The following is a 17,712-nucleotide window of genomic DNA, read 5'->3' on the forward strand; positions in this document are numbered from 1 at the left end:
CAAGGTGGAACTTCCTGAACTAACTCGGCGTCTGAAGCTGGAGAATTCCTTGGCGCAGGAGACTGCGCTGGAGTGCTTCTAGGTGAAGGAGACTTCTCCGCAGTCACACGAGGAGAAGGAGATGCTAAGTCCTTACGACGACTTTGAGGAGCAGGCGAAGGAGATCTTGAAGCCTTACCCTTCGACGATCGGCGCCGAGATCCATGCCTTCTTTTTTTCTTATGTTTCCTTGACTTTGATGTATGTGAAGTTGACGACTTTGACTTATCTCGTTTTCTCCCTCTATCTCCTTTCTTCGCCTTGGCCAGAAACAATTTGGCTTCCCGTTTTTTAAGTGCTTTAGGATTAATTTTCCTGCAACAAGAACAGTCCTCTACGTCTTGATCCGAAGATAAGCACCATAAACAATCTTCATGGGGGTCAGTGATGGACATGTGACGCCCCCCACATTCCCTACAGGGTTTAAAACCAGACTTTCTCGAAGACGGCATCCCTTATAGCAACAGTAAAAGTAGAAGAAACAACAAAGTAACTCCACAAATATGGAGAGTGCTAGACAAACGTTACGCTTCAACGGCGCGAAAAATAGGAAACTGATGTCATCACGCCGACGAGGCTCTCTTATGGCTCCTGTGACGTCATGCGGAGTCGCAAGCGGAGCCGACGTCGTCAGAGTAGAGAGCTAGGAAAAAAATTCTGCGGAATGCTGGCGCAGGAGATATTCATAAGGTGAGGAATCCACAGGCAGATGTATCCATCAGAAAGGCAAGTATACATGTAAGGGAAACTCTTAGAAAATAGGACTACAACTAGTTAGAAACCACACTATTTGGATGGTGATAAACACCACAGACTACTCCTCTGACATCTGGGAAATAATAAATGAAACCAAAAATAGGCTTTGATGTTGACAGCCATCAATAAAAGGTTCCCAATTTACTTTGAATACTTCAGTTTGCAAAATGAACTATGGATGAGATACTTAACAATCATTTCTTAGCCTCTTGCTAATCCTGTTGTGGGACAGAATTTAGGTGGTTCTATTATGGAGTACAAAGCCTCACATCACAGCTCCATGTCACCATGGTAACTGGGTGAATTTTAATCAGAGACAGTTGCCCTTGTTTCACATTTGGCAACACTATACAATAAGGAAATTGAGAAGGAATACCTCATATCATCAATATGAATGCATTTATGACTGTTCTTCAAAAGCCAGGCAAGGACCACATCTCACACTTATTTTGTTTACTGCCGCTGTTAAACATTGAATTTAAATTCCTTCCCAAAGTACTACCTAATTTGTGAAAGGGTGTACTCCCCACTTTGGTTAACCAAGATCTCTAAGCTTTATGACAGCTAGGAACATTGTACATAGCTAAGAAGGCTTATTTTGGATGAAGGGAATGGAGAGGAGGATACAACTACAGCAATGCTCTAGCTATAAAAGCGCCTGACTCCTTGATTTGGTTTTGGCTTATCAAAGGTCAATAGTATGAACACCTGTTTTGAGGTGCTGTGCAATCAGCAGATAGCTGCAATGAGCACCAATGCCAAAGTATTCCCTGGACTTGGCATGGGGAAAAGGCACTCAACAGTGTTTACTCTGCTGTCAAATACACTATCAACATATTCGTCAACTAAAAAAAGACTTTTGAAGAATGTTTTATTAGTCAGACATTGACGCAGCATTGCCGGCAAGAAAAGATTTGCGCTAACTGTAATTGTTAAAGAGCCTATGGAATCTTTCCTACTTGTTTTGAATGTCAATTGTAAGGTTCAATTGGATGCTTGACGTTAAGCAAACAATGCCAAGTCTTCTGATTAGCTGTAAACGGGGAATAAGATGAGCTCAAAACAGAACCCAGCAGGGCTTTTGGAGATTTGCCGGCTTGTGGATGTCCATCATCATAAGCGCAGTTATGTTTCTGCAATGTAAACTGAGATATCAACAACTCTCCCAATCAAGGTTTCTAAATGGAATAAACTCTCCATTAATGTTACAGTACTTCACTAAACTACTACATATCTTATCTCACACACATGCACATCTTTTTCAACCCACGGGAAATATGATTCAAGAATTTGCTTGGGTAGAGACACTGCCTAAAGTGTTTTTGCCATTATGGACTAATGAGTAAAAGAGAGGGGGTGGACATCCAAACTGTCTAATACTGGGCCCAACAATTACAAAATATCCCTGTCCGGTTTAAATATGCATAAAATACTCTTATCAGGACAGCATGATGTGGGTGCATTGGAGAAGTCTGATCTTCATATACTCCGGTTCCAGGCTCTGTTCTGGGGTGCTTAATGTCCCACCTTTACCATTAATGCTTGCTACCAAACGAAGACAGCTAAACATAAGCTTGGGCATGGCAGTTTCTAGTTTTCCTTATCGGCCAGAGCATTTACCGTTGAAAGTAATCTGGTCTCAAATCTCAGGCTCTTGCCTGCTTTACAAAGTACCACTGTTTCCAAGTTAGGTTTCAGTTAATATGTACACATACATACAGAGTGAACAGGGGCCTGAGTGGAACTGGGATATTTAAATGTTTACGTTATTTGTTTTCAGGAAAAATTTATTTCATTAGATTCCCTTGTCTGTGAATGAAAGCTTGCCTCTAAGGTATACAAACCATTACATCTAATGGCATACTGTCTTAAATTACTTAATTTCAAGGTTCCTCAATATACCGCTGGTTTATACACTTCTAATCTGTTATTGCCTGTACAAAGGTAGGTGGCAAATATTAGGCCTGGGCAGAATTTCAATTGCGCCGGAGTAATTTTAGTAATTCTGTGTTACTCTGACGCATAATTACCTATAATTATGCCATCGTGCCCGCTCGCATAATTAAGAGTAAGTTAGGGGAAATAAATCCCACCATTAGAGCCCATTTAGCAAACACAGGCAGCAGCTATTCATGTTTTGTTGCATTTAGTGCTATTTCTTAGTGCAAAATGCATTCTCACGTTTATTATAGATATCAGGGTACAATTTGCGCTAAGAGATTCGTGCTAAATACAGGAGTAAGTTGGGGGAAATCATATCCCAAGTGTACATTTAGCGAGTGCCTGTTCACACTCGCTATTCCAGTTCTGTAGCATTTAGTGCTATTGCTTACCGTAAAATGCATCCTTGCTTCCATTTTGGCAAGAGAGGGCATCTTGCACTAACAAAATTGTACTGAATGCAGAATTTACTCTTGCGTAATTTCACGTAATCTTGCAGACTTTTTGGGTAATTCTGCGTGATTATAGTACACGGAATTACACCCATCCCAAGTAAATATCCATATTACACAAAATATTGCAAATGTGTCCAGGTAAGAGTAATAATGAAAGCAGAATCAAATGGCAGACAGACCTTTGGTCGATCACTGCCCTTTAAGCTTGTCTTTGCTCACGCCAAATACAAAATAATTCATTAAGTATTTGCATAGAGGGTACCTTGCATGTTTAAAATTACACATAATATACATAACCGTGTATGACAGGTGGGTCCACTCCCATTCAGCGACAAGCATCTACGGTGCATGTTGCAGGACTGGCACGGTTAGAAGGTGAGTGCTGGAGAGACGTGCATTTTCTAAACTGCAGCTGAATTATACATTAGAAACATGTGTCCTGGTATATGCTGAAGCGATTTGAAAATTGCTTAGTTGCTTTGCTACTGGCCAAAGAGAGAAGACCAAGATTAGGAGGGTCAAGGTGTCACTGAGGACAACTGGGTGGTATAGGGGCATGTAAACATCCAAAGTAACGAAAGAATGTATTTACACCTGCTTGGAGAGATGCTGTGACAAAGCTTATTTATGCTTGTATGAGCGGATGTTGTGTGCTTAGACTGTGAACACTCAGCAAATTAGAAGAATAATCACCATTGACTAACATAAGCTCTGGTTTTACTCCCAGCTGGGAACGCATGCACAACTGGGTGCACTCATTTGTGGAGGTAGACGACAGATTTGGAATTTGACAGTGCTGTGGTCACCAGAATGCTTTTAAAATGTTCGGCGAAGAGTTAAAAAAAAAAAGACTACACATGAAGCAAAAGCAGTCAAATATCACAGCAATTTGGCATTGCACTCTAGCAAAAATAAGTAACTGTTGGTGGACATGGTAAATGTACATAGTGAAATTAGCACGTTCGACAGGTACTTTTTTTTATTAATGAGGTGAACACCAAGTTAGAGGTCCCGTAAAAGTCTGAGCTATTGATACCTTGCAAAGGCAGCAGAATACAAGAAAGCAACCCCATAGATACCGAGGTGCCTCGAGTAACTTTCAACATCAGCGGATACTTGGGCACACTGGGGAAAAATGGGAGTTAAGCTGTGCTATCATAAAAACACAGGCATGAAGGGTGGAGCAGCTCGGGGAAGTATTACCTCTTTGGCTCTCTGTACAGCATCACTTGGTGGATTTCGGATTTGAGGAGAAGACTTTGTGTTTATTTTATCATACAGCTGAAACAAAAAAGGATTAACAAGCCATTCAGACACAAATTGGAAATATTAAAATATATTGTTACATTTAATGTGACAAGATTCGTGAAATAGAAGAGCGACGTTCTAAAAGAAATTGCGTACATATCTTACTGTTGACTGTCTATGGTAGAATTCTTTTTAGAAGGCTTTTAACTCTGTTCAAGAATGTCACAACAATGTCAACTTCGAATTTATATAATGTATTTAAAGCAGCGAATAAATAACCATGGTAGCTGGGCACCTCTAATTGTCCTCCAAGTGGCACCAACGGGTTTATATGTCTATGTTGGGCTGACCAATGATGTACAAACAGATGACACTTTTTAACTCGACATATATAGGCTCATCAATCAATCTACTCAGGCAGTCCTTGGGCAGCAATGGGTAGAGCTGGGTAGGTTCTGCAGTGTAGAAATTAGTTTTCCAGGCAGGAAGCGGAAATGCTAGGATAAAGCTGTAGAGAAGTACTGGAGCATTTTTTAAGAAACAAAACTGCGCAAGGTAGAGGTCCACATTGGCTTTCGCATTCTGCAACTATGTTTCTAACCTAATACCAGTGTCTCACCAATAAAGCAGTTTGACATCAGAGCCATGGGAAGCTGCCCAGGAACAAGGATGAGCCGCCCTACTCTTTTGTGTCACTTTTGGTGGTGGGGAGGGTTGGGCCTAACTTCGCATTTGGTTGCCAAAACTCTAAACATTTAAATGCTAAAACCTCATTAACACCACAGGAAGAAAGCATCAACAACCTGTCCTTAAGAAAACACATTACTAGTGTGTATGAACCACTTCCCATCACCCTTTCCCTCCTCGTTTAGTATCCCTCTTTACTCTGAAGGCCACCACGAAACAGAAAGAGAAAAGTATAACTGGTTGCTCTTAACCCAGAACACTTGTCTTCGCTCTTAGTGGATTGTGACCGTCTACAAATATCCAGCTTGCAAAGTGTGGTGCATTGGTAATTTACCGGCAGAAGGCAGCTGCTCTGTTAGTTCCAAAGGGATTGTTCCACTGTAAAAGCTGCAAATTAACGGCAACACTCTCCTTCTAAAATTCTTCACCAGGGTAGATCTCAGTGGTTGTTTCAAATTCTCAACAATTATATTTATTCATGGCAGGACGCCTCAAGAAATTTGTTTTACATGGCGGTGGTGGAGTTACTCTCTAAATCAACATGAACAGAGGAATGCTGTGATAGTAAATAAAAACAAGCATTTGCAATGCAATAGGTCTCGCAGCATTCAAGTTTGAGTTATTGGCATTGTATATGACAATGTGTTGCATGAATTCTTTTCCAAACTCTGTATTGGCTGGTGGTGTTTGTGCCCGGTGAAAGCGTGCACTGACGGATGGTGGTGTTTGTGCCCGGTGAAAGCGTGCACGAACAACTTATGGCGTCTGTGCCTGGTGAAAGTGTGCACTGACGGCTGGTGGTGTTTGTGCCTGGTGAAAGGGTGCACTGGTGGCTGGTGGTGTTTGTGCCCGGTGAAAGCGTGCACTGACGGCTGTTGGTGTTTGTGCCTGGTGAAAGGGTGCACTGGCGGCTGTTGGTGTTTGTGCCCGGTAAAAGCGTGCACTGACGGCTGGTGGTGTTTGTGCCTGGTGAAAGCGTGCACTGATGACTTATGGTGTCTGTGCCTGTTGAAAGTGTGTACTGACGGCCGGTGGTGGGTATGCCTGATGAAACCATGTACTGATGGCTAGTGGTGTGTGTGTGCCTGTTGAAAGTGTGCACTGATGGCTGATGGTGTGTGTGCATGGTGTAAAAGCGTGCACTGACATGTTTAGAAGTAAAGTGCGCCATACTGCGATTGCTACAATAGTTAATTGTGGATGTGCTAACCATTGATGCGTGCACTGATGGCTGGTGGTGTGTGTGTGCTTGTAGAAAATGTGCACTGATGGCTAATGGTGTGTGTGCCTGGTGGAAGTGTGCACTGCCAGCTAGTGGCGTGTGTGCCCGGTGAAAGCGTGCATTGACGGCTGATGGGGTGTGCCTGGTGAAAGTGTGCACTGACGGTTGGTGGCGTGTGTGTGCGCCTGGTGAAAGCGTGCACCGACGTCTGGTTCTGTGTGCGTGTGGTGGAAGCGTGCATTGATCGCTGGTGTTGTTTAAATAGCAACATACTTGGGTCCAGCATATAGAGCACTCTTTTTAAACAGGCATTAAGAGTGAGACAGCACACAATGATCCAATGGTAATTACTAGTTGAAGGCAAATCGCATATAGAACATTAGGAACACTGCAATTCTTTACATTGATTCAGACGGTCCTTGCTGCATTCAGGACATTATCAAAAATCAGTCTGTTTCGTGAGAAGTAATACCTTACATCCTAAACAGCTGTTTTAACAGAATGTTCCCGACTTTAAAAAGAGAGATGACTAAAACATTGGCAGGGAGGCAGCATCCTGAATTTAGGTTGTATGAATGTTACTTTATTGTTTGACTGAAAGAAAAAAGCTCAACTATAATAAACTCCTAGCCAACGCTGCAACACCATTCTGCCAGCTAAGCAAGCCGAGTAAGAAGGGATGTGCGGACTTCACCCGAAGGTGTCAGAGCGAATTCACAATAGAAACAGAACTGATACATGAGAACATTACTAGTGAACAAAATACAAAGGCAAACGTTACATTACATGAGGCAAAAGTGACAATGATAACAAACCGTGCCTTACACAGTGTGTAAGGCACTTTTTGTTATCTTAGTCTAAGCCCGCCTGATTCTATGAAATGGCGGCGGGACGCGGGACAGGCCTTTATCCTTTTCTTTCACTTTCCGTTCCGCACTTCCGCCGCCGCGTATGCGCGTGCCGCGTGCGTGGGGGGCGTGGGCAGCAGGGCTGGCTGCTGCTGAGTGGTGGTGAGCAATGCCAGGCAGCCCCAGGGCACGCACAACATTATGCGGGCCAATAAGCAGTAAGCCCCTGTGCGTGGCATATGGGGCGCGGCAGGCGGCGCGCATAGCCAAAGAAGAAGACAAGAGAAGAACAACGAAAACTACGAACTTAACTGCCTTCCAAGTCCAAGACAAAGCAGCCAGGCGGCCAGGCCCGCCCACGCTGAGCTGCCCTGTCCGATTTCCGAATCCGAGTCCGAAGACCAAAGTAAGTCACTCAGAGTCTGTCACTCCGTCTCCGTCACCGACCGGCGGGGCAGGGCTGCTGCTGGCTGCCTGCCTCCAGGCCTGCTGCGTGCACTAATTAGTTGCTTTCCTGTCGCGCATTTGCCTGCTTCTTATTTATGTCCCAACTTGTCACTCGTGTCTGTCCCTCCTATAGAACATGCTTTCTCGCTTCTGTACTTCTTTGCTCCCGGGGCCGCACTCAGTGTTGCTCTCTGTTCTTGCCTGTGTGCCGCTTCCCTCCATATTGGGTTCGCCCTTGCACTCAACCAGCCCCCCAACCCCTGTTGCTTCCTCGCCTGCTCCATTTGCCCTCGGCTGCTGCTGAAGCAAGCAAGCAGGCAAGCCTATATTATAATAGTTACAGTGCGCAACGCACGCCAGGGACGGATGGTGCCGTGGTGCGCACGCCCTACCGGCCTGGCCTGAGCCTTTTTAAAATTAATTAAATAGTTGGTAGTGGTACGCACTGGAGCCGGGCCGGGTCTTCATAATTAAAATGGTGCACGGGAGTGGCGGCGCGCAGAGTAGTGCTATTTTTATTTTGTATAGTGGTCATTTTCCTGCAGTTTTGCTCTTTTAGACTACTGTAAATAAAATGCGCTTTTATCAGCCAACGTAACGGTGTTCAATGCATTGGTCTTGTTAAGATGAATAGCTAAAATACTAGATTGTTATTCCATCATGTTTTTAAATGTTCAGCATCACATGCTTACTTTCGTGAGCTTTCTATGTACTTATGACATATGCATCATCGTTATAGTTGCTTCAGTCAAGGAAAAAATGCGTGTCTCTGCATCAGATGTTTGGTGATTAGCAGCTGTCCTAAGCAGGTGTTACAAAAGGAACCTTACATTATTAATCTAGTATGTTTGCACTCCGGAATTTTTCAAGCTAGCTCAGTTGGTTGATGCACCTGTTACAATGATGCAACTCTGAATCTGCACTCTGAATCTCCACTCTGAAGCTCCACTCTGAAGCTCCACTCTGAAGCTCCACTCTGAAGCTCCACTCTGAAGCTCCACTCTGAAGCTCCACTCTGAAGCTCCACTCTGAATCTCCACTCTGAAGCTCCACTCTCCACTCTGAATCTCCACTCTGAATCTCCACTCTCCACTCTGAAGCTCCACTCTGAAGCTCCACTCTGAAGCTCCACTCCACTCTGAAGCTCCACTCCGAATCTGCACTCTGCACTCCGAAGCTCCACTCCGAAGCTCCACTCTGAAGCTCCACTCCGAATCTGCACTCTGCACTCCGAAGCTCCACTCTGAAGCTCCACTCTGAAGCTCCACTCTGAAGCTCCACTCTGAAGCTCCACTCTGAAGCTCCACTCTGAAGCTCCACTCTGAAGCTCCACTCTCCACTCTGAATCTCCACTCTGAATCTCCACTCTCCACTCTGAAGCTCCACTCTGAAGCTCCACTCTGAAGCTCCACTCCACTCTGAAGCTCCACTCCGAATCTGCACTCTGCACTCCGAAGCTCCACTCTGAAGCTCCACTCTGAAGCTCCACTCTGCACTCTGAAGCTCCACTCTGAAGCTCCACTCTGCACTCTGAAGCTCCACTCTGCACTCTGAAGCTCCACTCTGAAGCTCCACTCTGCACTCTGAAGCTCCACTCTGAAGCTCCACTCTGAAGCTCCACTCTGAAGCTCCACTCTGAAGCTCCACTCTGCACTCTGAAGCTCCACTCTGAAGCTCCACTCTGAAGCTCCACTCTGCACTCTGAAGCTCCACTCTGAAGCTCCACTCTGCACTCTGAAGCTCCACTCTGAAGCTCCACTCTGAAGCTCCACTCTGCAGCTCCACTCTGCAGCTCCACTCTGAAGCTCCACTCTGAAGCTCCACTCTGAAGCTCCACTCTGAAGCTCCACTCTGAAGCTCCACTCTGAAGCTCCACTCTGAAGCTCCACTCTGAAGCTCCACTCTGCACTCTGAAGCTCCACTCTGCACTCTGAAGCTCCACTCTGCACTCTGAAGCTCCACTCTGAAGCTCCACTCTGCACTCTGAAGCTCCACTCTGCACTCTGAAGCTCCACTCTGAAGCTCCACTCTGCACTCTGAAGCTCCACTCTGAAGCTCCACTCTGCACTCTGAAGCTCCACTCTGAAGCTCCACTCTGCACTCTGAAGCTCCACTCTGAAGCTCCACTCTGCACTCTGAAGCTCCACTCTGAAGCTCCACTCTGCACTCTGAAGCTCCACTCTGAAGCTCCACTCTGCACTCTGAAGCTCCACTCTGAAGCTCCACTCTGAAGCTCCACTCTGAAGCTCCACTCTGAAGCTCCACTCTGCACTCTGAAGCTCCACTCTGAAGCTCCACTCTGCACTCTGAAGCTCCACTCTGAAGCTCCACTCTGCAGCTCCACTCTGCACTCTGAAGCTCCACTCTGAAGCTCCACTCTGCACTCTGAAGCTCCACTCTGCACTCTGAAGCTCCACTCTGAAGCTCCACTCTGCACTCTGAAGCTCCACTCTGAAGCTCCACTCTGCACTCTGAAGCTCCACTCTGAAGCTCCACTCTGCACTCTGAAGCTCCACTCTGAAGCTCCACTCTGCACTCTGAAGCTCCACTCTGAAGCTCCACTCTGAAGCTCCACTCTGCACTCTGAAGCTCCACTCTGCACTCTGAAGCTCCACTCTGCACTCTGAAGCTCCACTCTGAAGCTCCACTCTGCACTCTGAAGCTCCACTCTGAAGCTCCACTCTGCACTCTGAAGCTCCACTCTGAAGCTCCACTCTGCACTCTGAAGCTCCACTCTGAAGCTCCACTCTGCACTCTGAAGCTCCACTCTGAAGCTCCACTCTGCACTCTGAAGCTCCACTCTGAAGCTCCACTCTGAAGCTCCACTCTGAAGCTCCACTCTGCACTCTGAAGCTCCACTCTGAAGCTCCACTCTGAAGCTCCACTCTGAAGCTCCACTCTGAAGCTCCACTCTGAAGCTCCACTCTGAAGCTCCACTCTGCACTCTGAAGCTCCACTCTGCACTCTTAAGCTCCACTCTGAAGCTCCACTCTGCACTCTTAAGCTCCACTCTGAAGCTCCACTCTGCACTCTGAAGCTCCACTCTGCACTCTGAAGCTCCACTCTGAAGCTCCACTCTGCACTCTGAAGCTCCACTCTGAAGCTCCACTCTGCACTCTGAAGCTCCACTCTGAAGCTCCACTCTGCACTCTGAAGCTCCACTCTCCACTCTGAATCTCCACTCTGAAGCTCCACTCTCCACTCTGAATCTCCACTCTGAAGCTCCACTCTCCACTCTGAATCTCCACTCTGAATCTCCACTCTCCACTCTGAAGCTCCACTCTGAAGCTCCACTCTGAAGCTCCACTCCACTCTGAAGCTCCACTCTGAAGCTCCACTCTGAAGCTCCACTCTGAAGCTCCACTCTGAAGCTCCACTCTGCACTCTGAAGCTCCACTCTGAAGCTCCACTCTGCACTCTGAAGCTCCACTCTGAAGCTCCACTCTGCACTCTGAAGCTCCACTCTGAAGCTCCACTCCACTCTGAAGCTCCACTCCGAAGCTCCACTCCGAAGCTCCACTCCGAAGCTCCACTCTGAAGCTCCACTCTGAAGCTCCACTCTGAAGCTCCACTCTGAAGCTCCACTCTGAAGCTCCACTCTGAAGCTCCACTCTGCACTCTGAAGCTCCACTCTGAAGCTCCACTCTGAAGCTCCACTCTGAAGCTCCACTCTGAAGCTCCACTCTGAAGCTCCACTCTGAAGCTCCACTCTGCACTCTGAAGCTCCACTCTGAAGCTCCACTCTGCACTCTGAAGCTCCACTCTGAAGCTCCACTCTGCACTCTGAAGCTCCACTCTGAAGCTCCACTCTGCACTCTGAAGCTCCACTCTGAAGCTCAGCTCCACTCCGAAGCTCCACTCCGAATCTGCACTCTGAATCTCCACTCTGAAGCTCCACTCTGAATCTCCACTCTGAAGCTCCACTCTGAAGCTCCACTCTGAAGCTCCACTCTGAAGCTCCACTCTGAAGCTCCACTCTGAAGCTCCACTCTGAAGCTCCACTCTGAAGCTCCACTCTGAAGCTCCACTCTCCACTCTGAATCTCCACTCTGAATCTCCACTCTCCACTCTGAAGCTCCACTCTGAAGCTCCACTCCACTCTGAAGCTCCACTCTGAAGCTCCACTCTGCACTCTGAAGCTCCACTCTGAAGCTCCACTCTGAAGCTCCACTCTGAAGCTCCACTCTGAAGCTCCACTCCGAAGCTCCACTCTGAAGCTCCACTCTGCACTCTGAAGCTCCACTCTGCACTCTGAAGCTCCACTCTGCACTCTGAAGCTCCACTCTGCACTCTGAAGCTCCACTCTGCACTCTGAAGCTCCACTCTGAAGCTCCACTCTGAAGCTCCACTCTGAAGCTCCACTCTGAAGCTCCACTCTGAAGCTCCACTCTGAAGCTCCACTCTGAAGCTCCACTCTGAAGCTCCACTCTGAAGCTCCACTCTGAAGCTCCACTCTGAAGCTCCACTCTGCACTCTGAAGCTCCACTCTGCACTCTGAAGCTCCACTCTGCACTCTGAAGCTCCACTCTGAAGCTCCACTCTGAAGCTCCACTCTGCACTCTGAAGCTCCACTCTGCACTCTGAAGCTCCACTCTGCACTCTGAAGCTCCACTCTGAAGCTCCACTCTGAAGCTCCACTCTGAAGCTCCACTCTGAAGCTCCACTCTGCACTCTGAAGCTCCACTCTGCACTCTGAAGCTCCACTCTGCACTCTGAAGCTCCACTCTGCACTCTGAAGCTCCACTCTGCACTCTGAAGCTCCACTCTGCACTCTGAAGCTCCACTCTGCACTCTGAAGCTCCACTCTGCACTCTGAAGCTCCACTCTGAAGCTCCACTCTGAAGCTCCACTCTGAAGCTCCACTCTGAAGCTCCACTCTGAAGCTCCACTCTGCACTCTGAAGCTCCACTCTGAAGCTCCACTCTGAAGCTCCACTCTGAAGCTCCACTCTGAAGCTCCACTCTGAAGCTCCACTCTGAAGCTCCACTCTGAAGCTCCACTCTGAAGCTCCACTCTGCACTCTGAAGCTCCACTCTGCACTCTGAAGCTCCACTCTGAAGCTCCACTCTGAAGCTCCACTCTGAAGCTCCACTCTGAAGCTCCACTCTGAAGCTCCACTCTGCACTCTGAAGCTCCACTCTGAAGCTCCACTCTGAAGCTCCACTCTGAAGCTCCACTCTGAAGCTCCACTCTGAAGCTCCACTCTGAAGCTCCACTCTGAAGCTCCACTCTGAAGCTCCACTCTGCACTCTGAAGCTCCACTCGGAAGCTCCACTCGGAAGCTCCACTCGGAAGCTCCACTCGGAAGCTCCACTCGGAAGGGGCAAAGATCGGAGCATCACGGAACTAAAACAAATATAAACAAGGGCTGTGAGTTACTCTGCGCATGCGCGGGGGCAAGCCTGTTCATTCCAAGCCAGCCTCAGCCAGCCTCGGGAAAAACGAAAGTAATAAAAAAGCGAAACTGACACTGCCACTGCAGACAATGCTGCGCGCTCCCGAGGTGAAATCCGGCACTGAAAACGCTCGTAACACTTTGGTGTCCACTCTCCTAAAAACGGATCACATTAGTTGTCGAGCTGACAGCATTCATGCTTCGCATGAATGCTAACGTCAGCTCGACCTAAAAATGGATGCCAAAAATGAACAAGTGTATGCTGTATGAGGTGTACTTCTGAGGTCTGAAATCCATGCGTGTTTACTATATAATGGCTTTTCAATCTATACCAAATCATGTATTTTTCCAATTACAAGCTTAATAGTGTGGCATATATCAAAAAATATATTTGACTACAAATTGCGGAAAACAACTACTGTAATACCGTGAAAGTAGGATGCATATGATCTGTGCTGAATCGAAAAAATAGCACTTATTTGGGTAGGCAACTACAAATGGTTTTCAAGTGCTCTACATCTCAAAGCAGAGAATAAAGCTGACAATTATTTTGTCCAGTTACAATGCTACAAAGTAAGCTTAGTCAGGTCAGGAAATAGAAACTCCAAGTGACACTGTTACAGAGAATCAACTTTATATTTGGAAAGGCGGTTTTGAAGATAGTCGTGAGGAAGATTAAATTATTTAAAGAATACAGAGTATATCTCACATCTGGTGTGCATATGGAAATGTTTACAGACAGTACCTAAAGGAAACGAAAAAGTTACTGACCTTCGGTAACTCCTTTTCTGTTAGAGACTCTAGCTGCAGATTCATTACCTTACAATCATCCCCAGGTGTCAGATTTTATCTGTGAATTTTTCTTGAGCAGTATCCATGTGCCAATAAGTGGTATCGTTCAGCTCAGTGTGGTGCCGTCGTCTGAGCCAGAAGTGAGGTGTGTGGTGCCTATACAAGTGCAACACAAGCGTGCTGACGGTGACTTTTCATGAGTTTCCAAGCTAGAAGCCACAAAGAACACTGACCACTGGTGTGGAATACTAGGGTCTTGAAAAGGGATGGCACTGTCCCTAGAAATTTGTTTGCAGAGAAGGGAGGATCGATAAGGAATCTGGGGCTAGACAGAGTCTCTACCAGATGAGGTGTTACTGAAAGTAAGTAACTTGTTCATCTGATAGAGACTTCTAGAAGCAGATTCCTTACTTTAGAATAGATACTTAAACAATACCTCCCGGAGGTGTGTCTGCGGATAAAATAACCATCCCAACGGACCTGACTGTCCAGGGAGTAGTGCTTGGAAAACATGTGCAGGGAAGCCCAAGTTGCGGCCTGGCAGATGTCCAGGACCGGAACTCTTCTTGCTAACACAGTAGTTGCAGCTTTAGCTCTGGTGGAATGAGCACATAAACCCTCAGGGGTTGCTTCTTAGCCAATGCAAAGCAGATTTTGATACAGTGCACGATACATCGTAAGATGGTCCTCTTTAGTTCAGGCTGTCCTTTCTTCCCTCTGACATACCCCTTGAAGAGTTGGTCGTCCAACCAGAACTCGTGTGTGCGGTCAGGGTAGAACAACAAAGCTCTTTTTTGGTCCAGGCAGCGAAGATCGCTCCTCTTCCTTGGAGGGATGCTGCAGAATGTAAAAAGTAGGCAGAGTGATGGATTGGCCTACATGAAAATGAGGGACTACTTTCGGGAGAAAGTAAGCTCCTGGACGAATCCCCATTTTGTCTGGATAGATGTTCAGGAGGCTTTGTGATAATGCTTGAAGCTCAATGACCCTCTAGGCAGATGTTATTGCCACGAGAAGAAACGTTTGATGGTAAGGAGGCTGAGTGGACAATTATTTAGGGGCTTAAAGGGAGCGCACGTAAGGAAAGTGAGGACAAGGTTAAGGTCTTACTGGGAAAGGAGAAGGTGGGAACAAATACTGTAAACCTTTCAGAAAGTAATGTAGAATAGGGGATTTGAAGAGGGGTGGCTGATCAGGCAACTATAGAAAAGCTGAAATAGTGGAGAGATAATCCTTCAGCGTGCCCAGAGCAGAGCCCTGCTGGGCAAGAACAAGGATGAAAAGGAGAACCTTAGAAAGGGGGATAGAAAGTAGATTGATTAGTCTTGGTGGAGGGACGCCTGGCTGCAAAGATAATGTCACAGACTTCAGAAGGAAGGTCAAAAGATGTCAACTGTCAACACTCAATGTCCACGCAAGAAGGCGGAGTGCTGACAGGTTCAGGTGGAGAACCTTCCCTTACTACTGCAACAGAAGATCTTCTAGAAGGGGTAGCCTGAACAGAGGACCAATGGCCCTGCTCAACAGCTCGAGAAACCAGTTTCACTGTGCCAGGATTGAAACCACAAGGATGATTGGGAATAGTTGTTCCTGATTTCTTGAGAACTCTGGGCAGGAGTGGCATGGGCGGAAAGGGGTACAAGAGGTCTGAGCTCCACTTGAGACAAAAAATGTCTCCACGCGAGAGCTGCCCTGGAATCTCCAGTAAGCACAACTGCAGCCATTGTGTGTTCTTGGTGGTGGCGAACAGATCTAACCAAGGCTCTCTCCACTGCTGAACAAGACCTTTACCCACCTATGGGTGGAGATGTCATTCGTGATTTGCCAGGCATCTTTGGCTGAATTTATCCGCTCTGGCATTCAGAGAGCCTGCAAGATGTTGAACCACCAGGGAAAATGCCCTGACTTTCCAGCTAGGTCTAGAGATGCAGGGCCTCTTGACAAAGGGTCCATGACCCCACACCGCACTGTTTGTTGTAATATCACATGGCAGAGGTGTTGTCTGTGAACACCTGCACTAGCCTTCCCTTGTTGGGGGGCAGAAAGGCTTTTAATGCCAGCCGGTTTGCCCAGAGCTCCAAAAGGTTTATGTGGAGTTTGGATTCTGATGGAAAGCAAAGGCCTCTGATCTCCACCTCTCCCAGATGGCTGCATATCTCAGATTGATGCATACGGCACAACTGTTATATCTGCTTGGGGAAGTGAGAGAGGTCAGCCTCTGACCCAACTGCATTTTGTTAACCACTACTGCTGATCTTTCGCAGTTCCCTCTTAGATCTGAACCATGGCGGAGAGATTACCCTGATGCTGTGTCCACTGGAACATCAGGTCCCACTGCAGAGCCTGCATATGTCAACAGGCAGGAGGCCATAAACCCTATCGGGAGGATAGAAATGAAACTGCAATGTGTCCAGAACAGCTCTGATGAAAGAGAGCGTCTAAAAGGGAGTTAGGTGTGACTTCGGCACATTGATAGTGAACCCCAACAAATGCAGGAGGTCCGCCATAGTCTGGAGGTGGGAGACAACAGACTAGGGCAAGGCCGCCATCAACAGCCAGTAGACGACATAGGTGAAGACTGGCGCCCTTGATCTCCGCAGATGAGCTGCAACCACTGCCATCACCTTGGTGAACAACAGAGGGGTGCTGGTAATCCCGAGGGGGGAGTACAGCAAACTTAAAGTGCTTGTGACCTACCGTGAACCGCAGGTAACACCTATGGGCAGGCAGGATGGTAATGTGGAAATATGCGATGTGCAAGTCCAACTCCACCATCCAGTCTCCTGGCTCCAGAGCAGACCGGACCTGAACAAGACTGAGCATCTTCAACTTATCCTTCTTGAGGACGAAGTTGAGAGAGCGCAGGTCGAGGATAGGACGGAGGCCTCCATCCTTTCTGGGCACCAGAATTTGGCAGGATTAGCAACCACGACCCACTTCTGGAATGAGCACTCTCTATGGATCTTTTGGCCAGGAAAGAAGTCACTTCCTTGCGTAGAAGAGATAGGTGGTCCTCAGTCAGCATGTCATAAGTAGATGGCATGGAGGAAGGGGTAGTCTCGAATGGGAGAGAGTAGCCCTTTCGGATGACCTGTAAAACCCAACTGTCTGATGATATGGACTGCCAGTGAGGCAGGTGATGATGAATCCTACCACCCACTGGGTGCCCGTGATGGTAAACGTGCAGACTAGGAGGGGTTGGAAGCTGCGCCTTCCAGAGGGGTGGTGGACTAACGTGATTACTGGTTACCTGACCCACTGAGCCAGTAGGTACCGCATCCACAGCAACGCAGAGGCTGGAAAGCTTGAATGTATAGAGATGCTCTTTACTCTGCTCCAGTGTAAATAACGGTTTGAAACCAGAGCTTCCGGGGTGGTAAATTTGGAATATTTATTGCATTACCTTTAGGAGAGTCACCTATCATAGTGACCAGAAGAAACTTTTTGGAATCTTGGAATATACCTTACATATTGACAAACTTGAGATGTGTTTTAAGGTAAAATGGTGTGGCCTCTCTCTCTCTCTCGAGTATATTTTCTATTTATCTATACACGAAGCTTCGGTGGTAACTAGGCTTATTATATTGCAGAAACAGTGAACCTTCTTGCAAAAGTGGGATATCTATTGAAAGTGTTTCCCTGTGGATATCCGTACTCAATGGATTGATGCCTTGCAGTTTTTTTAAGGTATTTATGGTCTGGCAGCTAGCCAGAACTGAATAAAGTGGGCTATCATTTGATTAGGAGAATGGTCATATAACTGATATTGTGTGTATGTCTCTCCATGTTAGTGTTAAGATATTATGATCCTGGGACTGCAGTAATCGGTATATAGATTTGTGCATTGTGAAATTTGGTGAGGATTTTTTCTGTTATTTTTTC

The 17,712-nt window shown here is 47.0% G+C and overlaps 1 protein-coding gene across 8 annotated transcripts in view; it reads right to left on the bottom strand.

Annotated features, from left to right (window-relative positions):
* Positions 1-17,712, bottom strand: part of CASK (calcium/calmodulin dependent serine protein kinase) — a 1,268,764-nt gene that overhangs the window by 412,462 nt on the left and 838,590 nt on the right. For all 8 annotated transcript variants that reach the window (XM_078658296.1, XM_078658298.1, XM_078658303.1 and 5 more), the window contains one exon: positions 4,395-4,472. In XM_078658296.1, the coding sequence (XP_078514422.1) occupies positions 4,395-4,472 (78 nt within the window). The remainder of the gene's footprint in view (positions 1-4,394; positions 4,473-17,712) is intronic.

This window comes from Lissotriton helveticus, chromosome 8 (assembly GCF_964261635.1).
Source record: "Lissotriton helveticus chromosome 8, aLisHel1.1, whole genome shotgun sequence".
Taxonomy (NCBI): Eukaryota; Metazoa; Chordata; class Amphibia; order Caudata; family Salamandridae; genus Lissotriton; species Lissotriton helveticus.